This window comes from Aethalodelphis obliquidens, unplaced genomic scaffold, assembly GCF_003676395.1.
Source record: "Aethalodelphis obliquidens isolate GAN/ISIS:26980383/991018 unplaced genomic scaffold, ASM367639v1 scaffold70, whole genome shotgun sequence".
Taxonomy (NCBI): domain Eukaryota; kingdom Metazoa; phylum Chordata; class Mammalia; order Artiodactyla; family Delphinidae; genus Aethalodelphis; species Aethalodelphis obliquidens.
In genome coordinates, this window is record NW_020838014.1 from 1,073,639 (window position 1) to 1,089,512 (window position 15,874).

Below are 15,874 nucleotides of genomic sequence, written 5' to 3' on the forward strand. Positions count from 1 at the left end.
ATCAATGTGATGAGTAGAAGCAGTAATAGTATAGTGGTTAAGAGCTAAACTTGAGCTTGAAACCCAGCTTTTTCATTTATTAGCCAGGTGATTTAGGAAATGTTACTTGTCTCCCCTTTGCCTCAGTTCCTTTACATTTAAAATGTGGCTGATAATAGTACCTATCTCATGAAGTGATTGGGAAGATTAAATTAGTATCTTTTATAAATTGCTTAGAACAGTGCTTGGCGCATAATAAGTGTTATACAAGTGTTAGCTATTATTACTGAAATTGCTTAAGACATCTGTGACACCAAGGCTATTCATTCATTCATACTTCCATCAAAGAATAAATATTAATATTTACAGTATATCAGGCAGTGTTCTAGATGATAAGGATTCAAAGATGACAAGTATAGTCCCTAATTTCCACAGTTTCACACATTATTAGGGAGGACAAACATTAAAACAACATGATAAACCAACAAATAAGTGTTTACAGTTGAATAAATTAACTAAAATTATTATAAAAGTGAGGTTTTGACTAAGTACTGTAGAATTGCAGAGATCAGGGAAGCCTGCCCAGAGAATGAGACTTTTAATTTTGAAGGATAAAAGTAGAAGCATAGATAAGGTAGGAGAAGGCAGTCGAAATAGTTGTGATAAAGATCCCTGTCTTTAAGCCAAACATTTAAGAGTTTCTATACTCACTTCTACAGAGAAGATTAGAGAGAACTAAACACAGACATTTCTATGATCTTCCACCACTTTATATGCATCTCTGACTTATGACTGGAATAAAATATACCCCATTTTTCTCTACATGCTGTGCCCATGTTTAACTTTGCCTTATTTTTTTTTTTTAATGTGTAATTATAGGTGTTAACTTCCCCAACCAAAACTGGGTACACTGTTCTCTGTATAAGCAATTGCTGTATTCGATCTGAAAGGTTTTCTAAGTAATAAAAGAAGCAATTTAATTAATTTTTGTAAAATACTTTAAATTCTATAAAGAATTTAAATTTCATCTTATAAAAGACAAAAAAGTACGATAACCTAGTTTACAATCATAATTAGTTTCAATTTAATCTGGGTTTCTTATCAATGATGCAAACTCCAAGCCAAATAACTTTGTATAATAAATAACTCTAAAAAACTTTAAAAATAATTTTTATGACTACTGTTTACCCCAAGAACAGATTATGACACATACCTGTGTCTGAAGGACGTAAAAAGTCCGTGTCACAGGTGAAAAAGGTCTGATGGTCCTGAGCTGACAAATTCATGTCATAGTATGTAAGTGGCTCTTTACCAGTCACCCAAGTGTATCTTTACCAAAACACAATAAAATATGTAAATTGAACATGAGAGAGCATCTGTCTGCTACAACAGATACTTTTTAAAATTCAAAAATATACTGCTACAAATCTTATTTCAGGATGTTTCAAAAGCTTATTATAATCAATAAAGCAAAAGAGATAACCTATCCAAACTACTTAGAGTACAATAATAAAACATCAAAAACCAAAACGGAAAAGGTAGATTATTCAACAAACAGTGCTTCAAAATTGAATTTGAAGATAAAACAATTTGACTTAAATATATACTTTTTTAAGTATACTTAAATAAATTCTCAGTGAATTAGAATTAAGTATTAAAAGTAAAACTACAAAGAAACTAGAAAAAAACACAAGTGATTTTTTACTAGATGTCAAGATGATAAAGGGTTTTCAAAGCATAAAAGCAAAAAAAAAACTTCTTTCAGATTTTACTAAATTAGAAATTTTACCTTTCATTTCCCCCTAAAACCCTCAATAATTAATAGCAGGTAACAAACTGTCTAATAAATACATTTTAAAATATCCAATCTCATTGGTAATTAACAAATAGCAAATTAAAATAACTAATTTTGACTATTCAACTATAAAATTGGCAAATATATATTGTCAGGGGTGAGATGGGACTCACACATATTGCTGTTACAAATATAAATTGGTATTTACATTTCTTTTTCCAGAAATCAATTAGATAGTATCTATCAAGAGCCTTAAAAATAACACCTAGTTAGATGATGGGTATATGGAATTCCATTATACCACTCTCTCTACTTTTGTTTATTTTTGAAATTTTCCACCATTAAAAGAAAAACTTAAAGGGGGGAAAAAAAACTGTTCACACCTTTTGATTCAGTCATTCCAGTGCTACAAATCAACCCTAAGGAAATAATCATATATGTGGCTAAAGATTTATATATAAAGCTATCCCTCTAGAGTAAATGTTAACAGTGAAATATAACCTGTGACCTGGATAGGGGAGCAGTAGGTAAGTTATGTATGGTACCTCCATATAATAGAATACAGTACAACTATTAAAAATCATGTTTTTGAAGAAATTCATGTTTTGAAGAAATTCTGTGGTAAATTCACACATAATGAATTTTATATATTATGATGTTCAAGTTTTGTTTCTATATATGCGTATAGAAGAGAGACTGGATGGAAATACTAATAGCAGTTATCACTTAGTGGTAGAAAAAGGTGATTTTTTACTTTCTTTCTCATACATCTTTTTATTTTCCAACTTTCAACAATGAATATGTGTATATTTTATAATCAGAAAAAGCATTTTAAAAGCACATTGTGGGCTTCCCTGGTGGTGCAGTGGTTGAGAGTCCGCCTGCCGATGCAGGGGACACGGGTTCGTGTCCCGGTCCGGGAAGATCCCACATGCCGCGGAGCGGCTGGGCCCGTGAGCCATGGCCGCTGAGCCTGCACGTCCGGAGCCTGTGCTCCGCAATGGGAGAGCCACAACAGTGAGAGGCCCGCGTACCGCAAAAAAAATAAAAATAAAAATAAAAGCACATTGTGTTATTTATATACATGATCAAAGATTTTAAGTTATTTAATTGTATAAGTTGCCTTTAAAGTTTCTATTTAAAGTTTTTAGCTATTTTAGGAGAAATTATCATGAAGAAAAAGGAAAAAGCAAATCCTTGTTCATTTAGCAAAGTTTGGTATACTTTCTAAAATCATAAAAAAAATGAACGATCTACATTAATCCCAAAATGATTTAAAGCAGCTAAAAAACACATGCACAGTATCAATAACTTAAATTAGCAGTAAATTTTAAAAGACTCAGTAAAGTAAAACAAGGATTGAGCCATAAAATGGCTCATACCAAAGAGTTCTATACACTTGCTAAAGGTTGGCTACGATATGATTCCAAGCTTCCTAGAACCACAATGATTACCAGTGCAATTTAGACTTTTACATTAAGACAAACTAATCATTCAAAAAGAAGCATTAAGAGTTCGTTATACTAAGATAAGAAATTTCTCTTTAAGATTTTCATGAAGTAGATACTATAAGATAACAAGAATAGCCTAAAAACTTTTTAATAAACACAGTGAGAAGTTCAAGGACCTGTTTCTTGCAGAATCCCTTAATATAAGCTAATGGCATCTATCATAAAAGCCTAGCTTTGGCTTCCCAGGATGTGACTGTCCTACACTATCAAGTACTTACACACAGGGATTACTGCTAAATTATTTTGTATCCCCATCATTTTGCATAGTGCCAATACATAGTAGACATAAACTGTTTCTTGTTCAATGAATTAAATAACATGCCCCAGTCTACCTCCAGGTAAAACACAGCCCTTTCCAAAACAAAAGTAAAGTATCTTTGGTCATAAGTTTTTCAAAAGTCGTTTTCTCATTTAGAATAAAAACCAGAAGAGAAATGGACACAATAGTGTAGCTAGGGAATGGCAATACGAAATACAGTATAAAAGTATTATGCTCTGTACTGTTGCACAAATGAAATTTATATTCACATTCAGATTGATATTTTCTAGTGAATCGTCAAATAAAGTTTGCAATTGAGCACATGTGCACAGGAATATGCTGACATTTGCAATTTTTTCTCTATCTCATGAATTCTTTGAAAAGGCTTTCTGCCATAAACCAAGAGCCAAATGTATACTTACATCACAAACATATGGTTTGAAGCAATGTTTCTCATGATTATAAAAGTAAATATAGTCAAGATGCTGCCAATTAAACCTTGGGCTAATCATTTTACCTTATATCAGTATCTCCAACCAGAAGAGCTGTGATATATTTGTAAAAATAAATTTTTCCATAATACTTTTATTCTAAAACCAATGCCATAATTATACTGAAAGCAAAATGTAATACCTCCTATATTCTGCTCCTCTGAAAAGATTTAGAGGATTTCTCCATACCTTGCATTCTAAAAAACAAAGAGAAAAAGGGGGCAAATAAGACAGTTTAATCAAATGTAGTTAAATCTTAATTTGGTCAACATGTATAGTCACTGTATGCTAAGTACAGTGCTAGCCACATATAGCACAAAGATGAATAAGGCATGGACCACCCTGCTGTCATGCAGTGTACAACCAAATCTAGTCATTACCTTATTTCTGTCTCCATAGCATTTGGTTCACAATTCAAGTACCACACTTACCATATTACAATGTGACTATCTAGTTTTCAGTTTCTCCTTTAAAATATAAGCTTTTAAAACTTTGCTCAGGGGCTTCCCTGGTGGTGCAGTGGTTGAGAGTCTGCATGCCGATGCAGGGGACATGGGTTCGTGCCCCAGTCTGGGAAGATCCCACATGCCGCGGAGCGGCTGGGCCCGTGAGCCATGGCCACTGAGCCTGCGCGTCCGGAACCTGTGCTCAAAAAAAACTTTGCTCATTTTGTACTTCTGGAACCACAGCATTTGGAACTAACTTAACTGAATTAAGTGTAGCATGAGAATTAGTTATGTAAACTATCACCTACACTGTGTGATAAGTGCTATGATAGAGATATATTTTGTTCCAAGAGAAAAAAAGGAAGTGATTAAGTTTGCTCTGGAGAAATTAGGGGAGACTTTAGAAAGGTTGTGACATTTAAACTTGAACCACTGTAAAAATAAGTAGAAGGTTGCCAGATGAAGAACATTCTAAGCAGAGAAGTATGAGAAAACCACACAGCATACTTAGGTTAGAGTACATGGTAGAAGGTGAGAGGGAGAGCTGTAAATGAGGCTAGAAAATAGACTGGGGGAAATTGATGAAGGGGCTTACATACCATGTAAAGAGTTTAGACATTATCCTTAGTCAATCAGAAGCCATCAAAGGTTTATAAACAGAAAAATAACAAATATCAAGACTTTGGTTAGATCAGCAGTTCTCAAAGTATCATTCATGGAACTGCAAAGTAACAACTCGTTTCATAATAAATGCTAAGACATTGTTTGCCTTTTTAACTTGTTGATTTGAACCCAACCCTGAGAGTAAGGGCGTCCTTAAATTTTGTGCCCCAAGCACCTGACTTAACCTCACACTAGTCCCAGTCCTGCAAAGTTGGGCTAATGGTACAACTCAAAGGTTGGTAAAACTGCTGGTACTTTAAAGTAGTGGTCATTGGATTCCTCACCCCCACCCCAGTAAACAAGGCAACCAAATATGATGGTTGTCTCCAGTATAAGCAATTGTTTCTTGAGCTGGACTGACCTTTTTTTTTTTTTTCATGGAATCTCACTTTTACTTGAAAGAGTCACTAACAGACAAATTTATGATTATTCAGACAGATACCTGGCAAATATTTTCTCAAAGTTGAACAAAGTGAATCTGTCAAATTCAAGGAAGAAAAAGTAGTATTTGCTGCCAATGATAAAACTTGAGCTTTCAAGTACATACTAGAATTTTGAAAAACTTGTATCAGTTACCATGAGCTTGACAATTTCTCAACTTAAAGGCTTTCCTGTGAGATTAGTGGTGATATTAACAAACGTCATTTTAAAAAATTATACAATATTTCAATATTTGGAAGACACGTATAACTCAGGGAACGAGTATTTTCCAAATGGCCAATGCATGATTTATAAAATTATTCATAAGTGAAAGACCCATTCAAAATGGGACACCAAGGGATTTTAATGTACAGAACATGGCAAGTTAACTGATATAGCTTCAGATTCCACATTGCAACTAAACTTTAAGAAAGTACCTCAGTAAATTTTGGTGTTGTATTGAAAATGAATATCCACAACCTTCTGAAAGGTTATTAAAATACTTTTCCCTTTTCCAACTACATATCTGTGTGAGAACAGATTTTCTTCATAGATGTCAAGCAAAACAACATTTCACAACAATGCAGAAGCAGATATGAGAATAAGCAATTTTTTATTAAGCTAGATATTAAAGAGATTTAAATAAATGTAAAGAAATGGCAGTCTTCTGATTAAAATTTTCTCATTTTGGAAAATATAATTATTTTTCATGATACGTGTATTAGTTCAGGCTGCCATAACTAAATACCATAGATTGGGTGACTTAAACAACAGAAATTTATTTTCTCACAGTTCTGAAGTCTGGAAGTCTGAAATCAGGGTGCCAACATGGTTAGGTTCTGGTAAGAGCTCTCTTCCTGGCTTACAGATGGCTGCCTTCTTCCTGTGTCCTTACATGTCTCCTCCCATAGTGGAGAGAGAAATTAATCTCTCTTCTTCTCCTAAGGCTACCAATCCTATCACATTAGAACCCCACCCTTACAACCTCATTTAACCTTAATTGTCTCCTAAAAGTCCTGCCTCCAAATATAGTTACATTAGAGGTTACAGCTTCAACATATGAATTTGAGGTGGGGGAGAGACACAGTTCAGTTCATAGAACTATGTTAACATGCAATGGGTTTCCTGTTATTTTAAAAATAACTAATAAATAAATATTTTTTTAATTTCTGTTTTAATTTCTAATATGGTAAATATTGGGGACATAATCAATATATAAACAAAAGCTCTTGAGGTCCTCAATAATTTTTAGGAGTATAAACGATTCCGGAATCTAAAAAATTTGAGAAACACTTTTTTACATAGTAAGGGGAGAGAATGTACTAAAAGGAGAAGTATCATAGGCAGGGAAACCAGTTAGGGTATACAGCAATAGTCCAGGAAAGAGATATCTAAGGCCTACATATGGGACACTGAATGTTGAAAAAGAAGGTAAAATAGAGTCAAGGTAATTTTTGAGGGGAATCAATAGCATACGATGAGGGTCAATAGTCTGGAGAAGGAAGGGGAAATAAAAGAGATATAATCTAAAACAACTCAAAGGTTTCTATTTTGGAAATTAATAGATTTTAGGATTATGGAAGGTACCTATTAAAAGAAGATAATTAGCAGTTTCACTTTGGACAGAATGAGTTTAGGGTTGCTTAGGGCCATCAAAGGTGGAGATTTCTAGCAAAGAGTTAGAAATGTGGGTCTAGAACATAAAAGAGAGCTTGGGGACAGAAAGTTAACATTGGTTCTCCCAATACATATGTCTGTGGATGATAATACTATAGAAGGAGATGCAGCTACCCAGGGAGAGAAAGTGGAACCAAAGGAGAACTGTGACTCACTTCTGAGGTCAATTCATGCATCTCTACTGTGAAACATTTTGTGGCCTTCCTTCCAAGAATAACTGACCATTCCCTCTTTTCATCACCATAGTATCTTCCATACACTATATAAAAGTATCTTTTGTATCTTTTGCCATCACTTATTTATATGTCTGTATCCTATACTAAGCTGGAATGTTCTTAACGTTATCTTCACTTTCATTATGCAATGGTATACTCAATCTCACAATAGGGAATAAGACTGTATAATGCATTATCGTTATAATTATTTACATCCTGGACTCTGAGCTTCTTGGGGACACATCTATGTCATATTCACCTTTTTTTTTAAGATTTATTATTTGTTTATTGATTTATTTAATTTTTGGCTGCATGGGGTCTTAGTTGCAGCACGCAGGATCTTCGTTGTGGTGTGCGGGCTTCTCTCTAGTTGCAGCATGCGCGTTTTCTCTTTAGTTGTGGTGCACAGGCTCCAGGGCACATGGGCTCTGTAGTTGTGGCATGCGGGTTCCAGAGCGTGTGAGCTCTGTAGTTTGCAGCATGCAGGTTCTAGTTGAGGCGCGCAAGCTCAGTAGTTGTGGCACGCAGTCTTAGTTGCCCCGTAGCATGTAGGATCTTAGTTCCCTGACCAGGGATCGAACCCGTGTCCCCTGCACTGTATGGTGGATTCTTTACCACTGGACCTCTAGGGAAGTCCCTCATATTCATCTTAATATGCCTCATTCTTAAGAGTTCTGTAATTATTTCATGAAAGGGGAGAAAGGAGTAGGGCAGAGAAAATTACCATTATTCCTTCCCGTACTCCTGAATGGCTGCCAACCTCATCCCTACTAATCCTGGTCAACACCCACTCAAGCTTTTTTTTTTTATTTATTTACTTATTTATGGCTGCATTGGGTCTTCGTTGCTTCATGTGGGCTTTCTCTAGTTGTGGTGAGTGGAGGCTACTCTTCGTTGCGGTGTATGGGCTTCACATTGTGGTGGCTTCTCTAGCTGCGGAGCATGGGCTCTAGGTGCGCAGGCTTCAGTAGTTGTGGTGCGAGGGCTCAGTAGTTGTGGCTTCCAGGCTCTAGAGCACAGGCTCAGTAGTTGTGGTTCACAGGCTTTGTTGCTCCACGGCATGTGGGATCTTCCCGGACCAGGGCTCAAACCCGCGTCCCCTGCATTGGCAGGCAGATTCTTAACCACTACGCCACCGGGGAAGTCCCCCACTCAAGCTTTAGGGCTCAGTTTAAAGAGTTCTTTCTTACAGACTTTCCCTGATCACACCTAAAAAGTGCCAGCAACTGCACTCAGGTAGTATTTTTCTACTAAATTAATATAACCCTAGTGGTTAGGCTTACTGAACAAATGAGACATTATGACATTCTGCAGAATTAACTCATTTGTATGAGTTAACTGTATGATTATAACCTATACCAAATGAAAGAAACAATAATCCAAAAATGTGATTTCTATCTGGCTTCAAATATTTTACTTTCCTAATTGCATAATTACTAGATACATATAGAGGAATAGTCTACAGTTTATGTATGACAACAGATTATCCATACAAGAATAACAGATTTTGATGTCTTTGTAAATATACTGAGAAGAAAAGCTATTTTTCCTAACTTTGCTCTCTTGGCAGAGATGGCTAATTGTCTTTGTTCTCTCCTTTATCAGTAATAAGATCCCCTTATCACCTGTGCATATATACACTGAGAAAATGATTACAATTTCTAGCCTCCCTTACAGCTAGTTCTGTTTATATGACAAAGATCTGACCAGTAGAAAGTAAGTTGAAATAGTATATGACGCTGCTCGGAAGTGTCCTTGGTTGCTGTGGGGTGGGGGGTGGGGAAAGCGTCTTCTCCTGGCTTATTCTCCTTCCTGATGACTAGACTGTGGACATGATGGCTGAAGCCAGAGGAACTGTCTGGAACCACAAGGAAAAACTGCATTGGAGATGGTCGCAAACAAAATAGAAGGAGTCTAGGTCTCTGATAATCATTGCTCTCCATATCAGCCATGGATTACCTATATTTAAAGGAAAGACAAACTGCTCTCTACTGTTATGAGTTTTCTATCTGCCACAGCCAAACACAATCTTAACAATACAGCTTTGAACACACATTAAGTCAGTAGTAGTCACCTGACAAATTCTGTCTGCTGGTTTCACTTTCTCTGCTGCTGGAAGGAGAACCTGGCTCTGAAATGCTGCCTTCTGTTCCTCCCATCAGTGGTCGCAAATGGCTTACAGATACTTGCTCAATAAAAGATGTGCCATGCTTATGGAAGTACCACCATTCAAATATCTGTGACAAACAGAAAACATCTTTCACTTAAAATAGAATTAATCAGCAGATATATGACCTCAAATCAAAACATTCTCTCAAGATGTTCCTGTTTAATTCAGCATTTGAAATGTGCCCTCCTTCCAAAAAATAAGCCAAACACAAGATTCCCTGATAACACATGCCAAGCCAAGGTAAAATGCCTTTTTACAACTTTGTAATGAAATTCAGACAAGCTTAGGCAACACTAGAATACGTCTGTAAATAAAGCATTAAAAAAACAGTAAGAAGTGTTTAAGCTATAAATAATGTAACTTACATTATAATGTCATTTTAGTCTATCTGTAGCACAATTAAAAGAAAAACAATTTTGAAACAACTAGCATGGTGGATTAACCACTAGACTAGGGTTAGAATGCCTACATTTGACTCCCAATTCAGCCATATATTAGCTGTGTGTTTTGGGGAAGTTAACTTCTAACCTCTCAGAGCCTCAATGTCCTATCTAGTAAATATGGTTAACAAGAATTGTAAGTGCTTTTAAACAACAAAGTACTACTCCAGTATTTGGCAGTATTATTAATGTAGGTTAAGAGTCAAGTTGATTCCCATATTGAACCATTTAAAAATCAGGATATTCCTTTCTTTCTGTTTCCATGGTTTATCATTGTTATAAGAAGAGGAATCAAAAGCAGCTCTCTGTGTTGAATGAGCAGAATGTTTCATATTCGGATACTCCAGCCTTTTCAACTCCCTTTGCTGGCTCCTTTGGGTCTGAGCTTAAATGACATGTCCTAGGGAACTTTTCCTGATTCCACAGAACAGAAAGCTATGTTATACACTCCCATTGGCTCTTTTATTCTCCTTTCAGAGTAATCTTTTTACTCGTAATAATTAGTTAAACAACTGGCTTTGTTGCTATTCTTCAGCTTCCAAGCACATTACCTCTTCAGGTAGAAATAACACAAGCAGCACAACTAGCTTTCTCATTTCAGGTGGTAAAAGAAATTATAAATAAACTTTGCTAATAAAAACTCATCAATATTTCAAGGGTAATGACACAGTTTAACCTTTAAAATGTTACTTGAATTCTTAAGTTTTGTAAATTTAAAATGTTGGTTTAAAAAAAGTAACAACAAATTTTAAACACTTTTACATATTACATATGTAAGTTATATATTATATAAATGTAAGTTTTCTCCCCTCCTTATAAATGAGGAAATTAGGACTCAGAATTCATGTGACTTGCCCAAAGTTATCAGATAGTAAATGGCAGAGTCAAGACTCAAAACTACATCTGCTGGTTCCAAGACCAATGCTCTTTCTACTACCTCAGCTGTTTAAAGATAGTTTATCTTCTTTATTTAGATTTTTATATGCTATGACAAAATATGCTAAATTATGAGTAGGCTTTATAAATCAATAAATTTTGAGGCTTTTAATAACAGAGTTTTCACCCAGAATTCCTCAATAATTTTTTTTAAGTCAAGAGAAAAATTGCTTTCTCATCTGGTATTTCACTTCAACAAAATGGTCAAGTGTTCGTCCCTATTTAAAAAAACAAAACAAAACAAAAAACCACTCCAATATAAATGCTATTATTTTTACATTTCTACTATAGTTATAGAGCACCACCTAGAGATGAGAAAAAAATACAGAAAAATTTCATTGGCCATGCATGCCATAATACTTCCTAAGATTTTTATCTGTAGCAGTATTTTTCCAAAGTTTATACTATGAAACACCAGTTCCCAGGGATGTTAATAAAGATTATAAAAATTTAAAAAATATTTTTAAAATACAAATGATAGCTTGGTTAAATAAAGCAAGGGAAAGCTGAATTAAACAGGTTTCTTTATTGTGGCACTTCTTAGAATAACGTGGCCAAAATTCATTAGTGTATGTCACGTTGCTGCAAGCTTTCACACACACTATCTCATTTAATCCTCATAACTATTAAGTTGATTTTTTTTTTTTTTTTTTTTTTTTGGCTACACCGGGTGGCTCATGGGATCTTAATTCCCTGACCAGGGATACAACCCGGGCCTCGGCAGTGAAAGTGTGGAGTCCTTTGGGGCTTCCCTGGTGGCTCGGTGGTTGAGAATCCTCCTGCCAACGCAGGAGACACAGGTTCAAGCCCTGGTCCGGGAAGATCCCACACGCTGAGAAGCAATTGAGCCCGTGCGCCACAACTACTTAGCCTGCACTCTAGAACCTACGAGCCACAGCCACAAGCCCGTGTGCTGCCCTAGAGCCTGTGCTCCACAACAAGAGAAACCACTGAAATGAGAAGCCTGTGCACCGCAATGAAGAGTAGCCCCCACTTACCACAACTAGAGAAAACCTGCACGCAGTAACGAAGACTCAATGCAGCCAAAAATTAACTAATTTTTTTTTTTTTTCTTGCGGTACGCGGGCCTCCCCCCGCTGCGGCCTCTCCCGCTTCAGAGCACAGGCTCCAGACACGCAGGCCCAGCAGCCACGGCCCACGGGCCCAGCCGCTCCGTGGCATGCGGGATCCTCCCGGACCGGGGCACGAACCCGCGTCCCCTGCATCGGCAGGCGGACTCTCAACCACTGCGCCAGCAGGGAAGCCCTAATTAATTAATTTTTTAAAAAATTAATTGAGTTGAGTCCCAAACCACTAGACCACCAAGGAATTTCCAAGTTGATACTATTATTATCTCCAGTGTACAGATGAGGAAATTGGAGCTTTAGAAAACTTAATTCACTTTCTTGAAGTCATACAACTAAAGTGATGGTTAGCCTGTCTCACAAACTCTGCTCTTAAACACTCTAGAGAAGGTAACTGGCAGCCTATAAGCCTAATTCAAGACAGATAAATTTTTAGTCTGCCCGATGTTGCCGACATTAAAGTATTGGAAGATTTTATATAAAAACTTTATATCCAGGTTCTCCTGAAATCGTCTGAAAAAATTGGAAGACCTGGTCCTGGTAATACTGTCTGCAAGTCTACATGGCAACAATTAGCTTTAGCCTTTTCTAGAAGGAGCATGTACTGTCCAGATTACCCAGTCTTCAAAGTAAATAAAAATTTCAATTTTTACACTCTGCCAATTTTACTCATTTTTGTTACTAAGCCGAGCCTGCAAGCATTTACATCACAACCCACCTCCCACTACACCCAACATACAATAAACAGTCTTTTATACACAAATGAATACTATCAATCTCTAAAAGTGGAGAGGAAGTTGCAGTGTTTTTTAAAATATTTTTTCACATTTTGAGAATGTGGAAAATTTTGAGAATGCTGATCTATAAGTATTTTTAATTATTATAATAACTATTTAAAGAGATTTGATTTTTAGATAAACACCAAAGGAAATGGAAGGAAGGAAATGGAAACTACTTACAAATATTAGTCCTGATATCAAAGAAGATGTCCCTGTAAGTGCCACATAGAATTTGGGCGTCAATGAATTTAAAAATACTGTCACTGTCAAAAAGAATAAAAAAATCAAAGTTAAAAAAAATAAGTACCCAAGTTACAAATATGCAGGTGTCTTTATGAGTGGAGGGACACAAGTAGTATTAATATCTAATATGAGATTCATTTGAGAAAACTGTAATTTTTAAAAAGCTACTTTAAATTTTCATTGTATCACATCTTTAAAATGCCTTCACATATGTAAGGGTAGGATTTTACACTGCTGATTTGTTAAATAAGCAAATCAAAATGAGATCATTTAGCTTGCTGTTGAGAATAAAACCAGGAATATCATAATTTAGACAAGAACTTTTGCAATTCCATAAGGATAATATGAACAAATATACTGTTACAAAGGAGGATTAAAACTACTTCCTAATTATTTTGGTGAGATACAAACCGTGTTTCAAATTAGAGGGAAGGAAACAGTGTGTGTATTTGGTATGTCAGCTACAGAGGCAAAATAACCCAAAAAGAATAGCAAACTAAGAGCTTCCTAAACCTGATTCACTGAAAACCTGGACCACATTCTTCACTTCAAATAATTGTCTCATAAATACTTTGGGTTTTAGAAAGAAACAAAAATCTGTAAAGTCACTGACTCTCATCTAAATGGTGTATCTAGTTAATATGTAAAAAAAAAAATGATAAACTCAATGAATAACATTTCACTGAGCATACAAACCATTAGTAGTCACTTCATTAACCTGTAACAGAAACACCAAATTAGCTTTTCAAACAGTCTAGGAAGGCCAATTTATCTAGCGTATTTTAGTGTGTTAGTTGCATCTGAATTTACATACTATGTTCTTAAAAAGTCCAAAACATTTCAGAACATTATCTCACAGTCTTTCATGTCATTTCACGGAATAGAAAAGGGGACATTTGCCTTCTCTTGTTACAGGAAAATAAAACACAGTACTGATAGTCATAAAGATCCCATAACAGAAATACTTCCATTTTAATCTGAGGTTACCAATTTGTAATGACATGGTAAGAGGCCCTGGCTCCCATCCACTCTGTCCTGGCTACAGCTAAAGAATAATATTTGCAGAATCCAAGGGAATCATCACCTCTTATACGTCTTTGTAACTTCAGCCCACACTACACAGCAAGCTCTCTACAAATGTTGAAAGAAGGAACTAAGGAAAGAACCCACTGCTGTTTGTGGCTCTCTTTCTCTTTACTTCCTGTACTGTTCTATTTTATTACTCAAGATAAAGCCTAAAACAGAGAACGGACAAAAATATCACGAAAACTATTTCCTGACAAAACTATTTTAAAACATGAGAATGGCTGGCTAAGATCGTGTTGGTTTCTTTCAGATTTTTATTGTCTGGGTGTGGGTTCTCTCAGCTGAGTGGCAAGAGAATCAAAAGGTGTGTATAAATTCTGCATTCAAGTCTGAAAATGCTCTCATCTGCCCTACCACCTGAAGCTTACATTTTATCAGGTGGCTTCTCCTCGGGTAAACGAGGACAGAAGGGAGAGGGCGGACCTTAAGAGCTTTAGGGAGGAGCCGGTAGTTGCAGCTCAGGTTTGGCAATCAGCTGCGGAGTAGCGGCCCAAGAGAAAAAGAACTCACTCGGTCGCACACACCGACTCATTCTGCGAAGCCCTCCAGTGATACTGAAAATCTCTGCCCTTTGGCCCTTGCCCCCGGCACCTCTCCTGCCCCCCAATCCCCCACGCCCGCCCGTCCCTCGGGAGCTCTGGGCCTCTCACCCGCTGCCAAATTCTCACACAGCCTCAGCGGGACCCTCAGAGCGTAAAGCAGCCCCAGCCCCGCCACGAACCACAGCGAGGCCCCAGTGCCCGCCAGCCCGGCCCGCAGCCGCTCCCTCCAGCCCAGCGGCGGGCTCAGGCCGGGAGCAGGAGCAGGAGGAGACGCCGCAGCTGCCGTTGCTTCACCTAAGCCGTCACCGTCCGCCATCTTGCCGCTCCCGGTGGCGCCGGGAGTTGGGAGGGGAGAAGGGCAGGAAACCGGGAGTCGGGAATCCTGGGATAGTGGCGGACCTGAAGTTGGCCTCTGTGAAGGCTGAGAGTCCCAGGGAACGGGGACCGAGAAGATTTGGAAGGTGGAGGAGCGCCCAAGGACTGGGGCTACCTATTCCTTCCGAGGGAGGGAAGGGGCGGATAGCGGCACCTATTCTGGAGGAACTGGGCTGAGATGTGACCCGGAGTGAAGTGTTTTAACCTCCATACGCGTGAGGGTCACCTTCCACACCATTCCTGGGGTTGAAAAAGCCACCGACCGTTCCAGAGTCGGAGCAGCACTTAGCCCTTTGGACTCGGCTGCCATGGAGAGCACTGGTACTGGGAAAATCTACAGGAGTAGCGACTGCAATTTGGTCGGCCGGAGCTCGGGCGCCAATACCAGCCGAAGCACGCTCCCAACGTCCCATAGATGAATGGGGAAATTAATGTAACTCAGTGAGAAAAATATTAGACTTAAAATCATTTAAGTCACGCCGACTTACTGGGGCGTCGGCGCCCGGGCCCATGACCCACGCCCGTAACTGACATGGCGCCCTAGCGGTCGGCGTTTCCGGGCGGATCCTTCAGACGGCCTTCGCTGTGATTCCATCATTCGGCCTCCTTCCCGGCCTGCCTCGCGCCAGGGCCGGGCTGGGCCAGAGCAGCCCAAGATGGCCGACTTCGAGGATCGGGTGTCGGATGAGGAGAAGGTAAGGGGTCCGCCTCTCTTTTTTACCTCTTCCCGGGACAGGGAACGGGGCCCCGACCCGGCTGCGG

At 37.9% G+C, this 15,874-nt stretch overlaps 2 protein-coding genes across 16 annotated transcripts in view; one reads left to right on the plus strand and one right to left on the minus strand.

Moving 5' to 3' along the window:
• ST7L (suppression of tumorigenicity 7 like) overlaps positions 1-15,874 on the minus strand; it is a 151,956-nt gene that overhangs the window by 135,566 nt on the left and 516 nt on the right. For 9 of the 15 annotated variants that reach the window (XR_003429573.1, XM_027091063.1, XM_027091062.1 and 6 more), the window contains exons 1-5: positions 14,846-15,061; positions 13,047-13,129; positions 9,531-9,693; positions 4,178-4,232; positions 1,193-1,308 (exon numbers count right to left, since the gene is read on the minus strand). Coding sequence is in view for 14 of the 15 variants with exons in the window: in XM_027091063.1 (XP_026946864.1) it covers positions 1,193-1,308; positions 4,178-4,232; positions 9,531-9,693; positions 13,047-13,129; positions 14,846-15,053 (625 nt within the window). In the remaining variant the exon portion in view is untranslated. Of the gene's footprint in view, positions 1-1,192; positions 1,309-4,177; positions 4,233-9,530; positions 9,694-13,046; positions 13,130-14,845; positions 15,078-15,600; positions 15,696-15,874 lie in introns of those variants that run through there. The other 6 variants (XM_027091069.1, XM_027091073.1, XM_027091064.1 and 3 more) reach the window with 5 other exon arrangements.
• The window catches only part of CAPZA1 (capping actin protein of muscle Z-line subunit alpha 1), a 48,320-nt gene continuing 47,551 nt past the window's right edge, over positions 15,106-15,874 (plus strand). Inside the window, exon 1 of the mRNA XM_027091082.1 lies at positions 15,106-15,807. Coding sequence (XP_026946883.1) covers positions 15,769-15,807 — 39 coding nt within the window. The 5' untranslated portion in view covers positions 15,106-15,768. The remainder of the gene's footprint in view (positions 15,808-15,874) is intronic.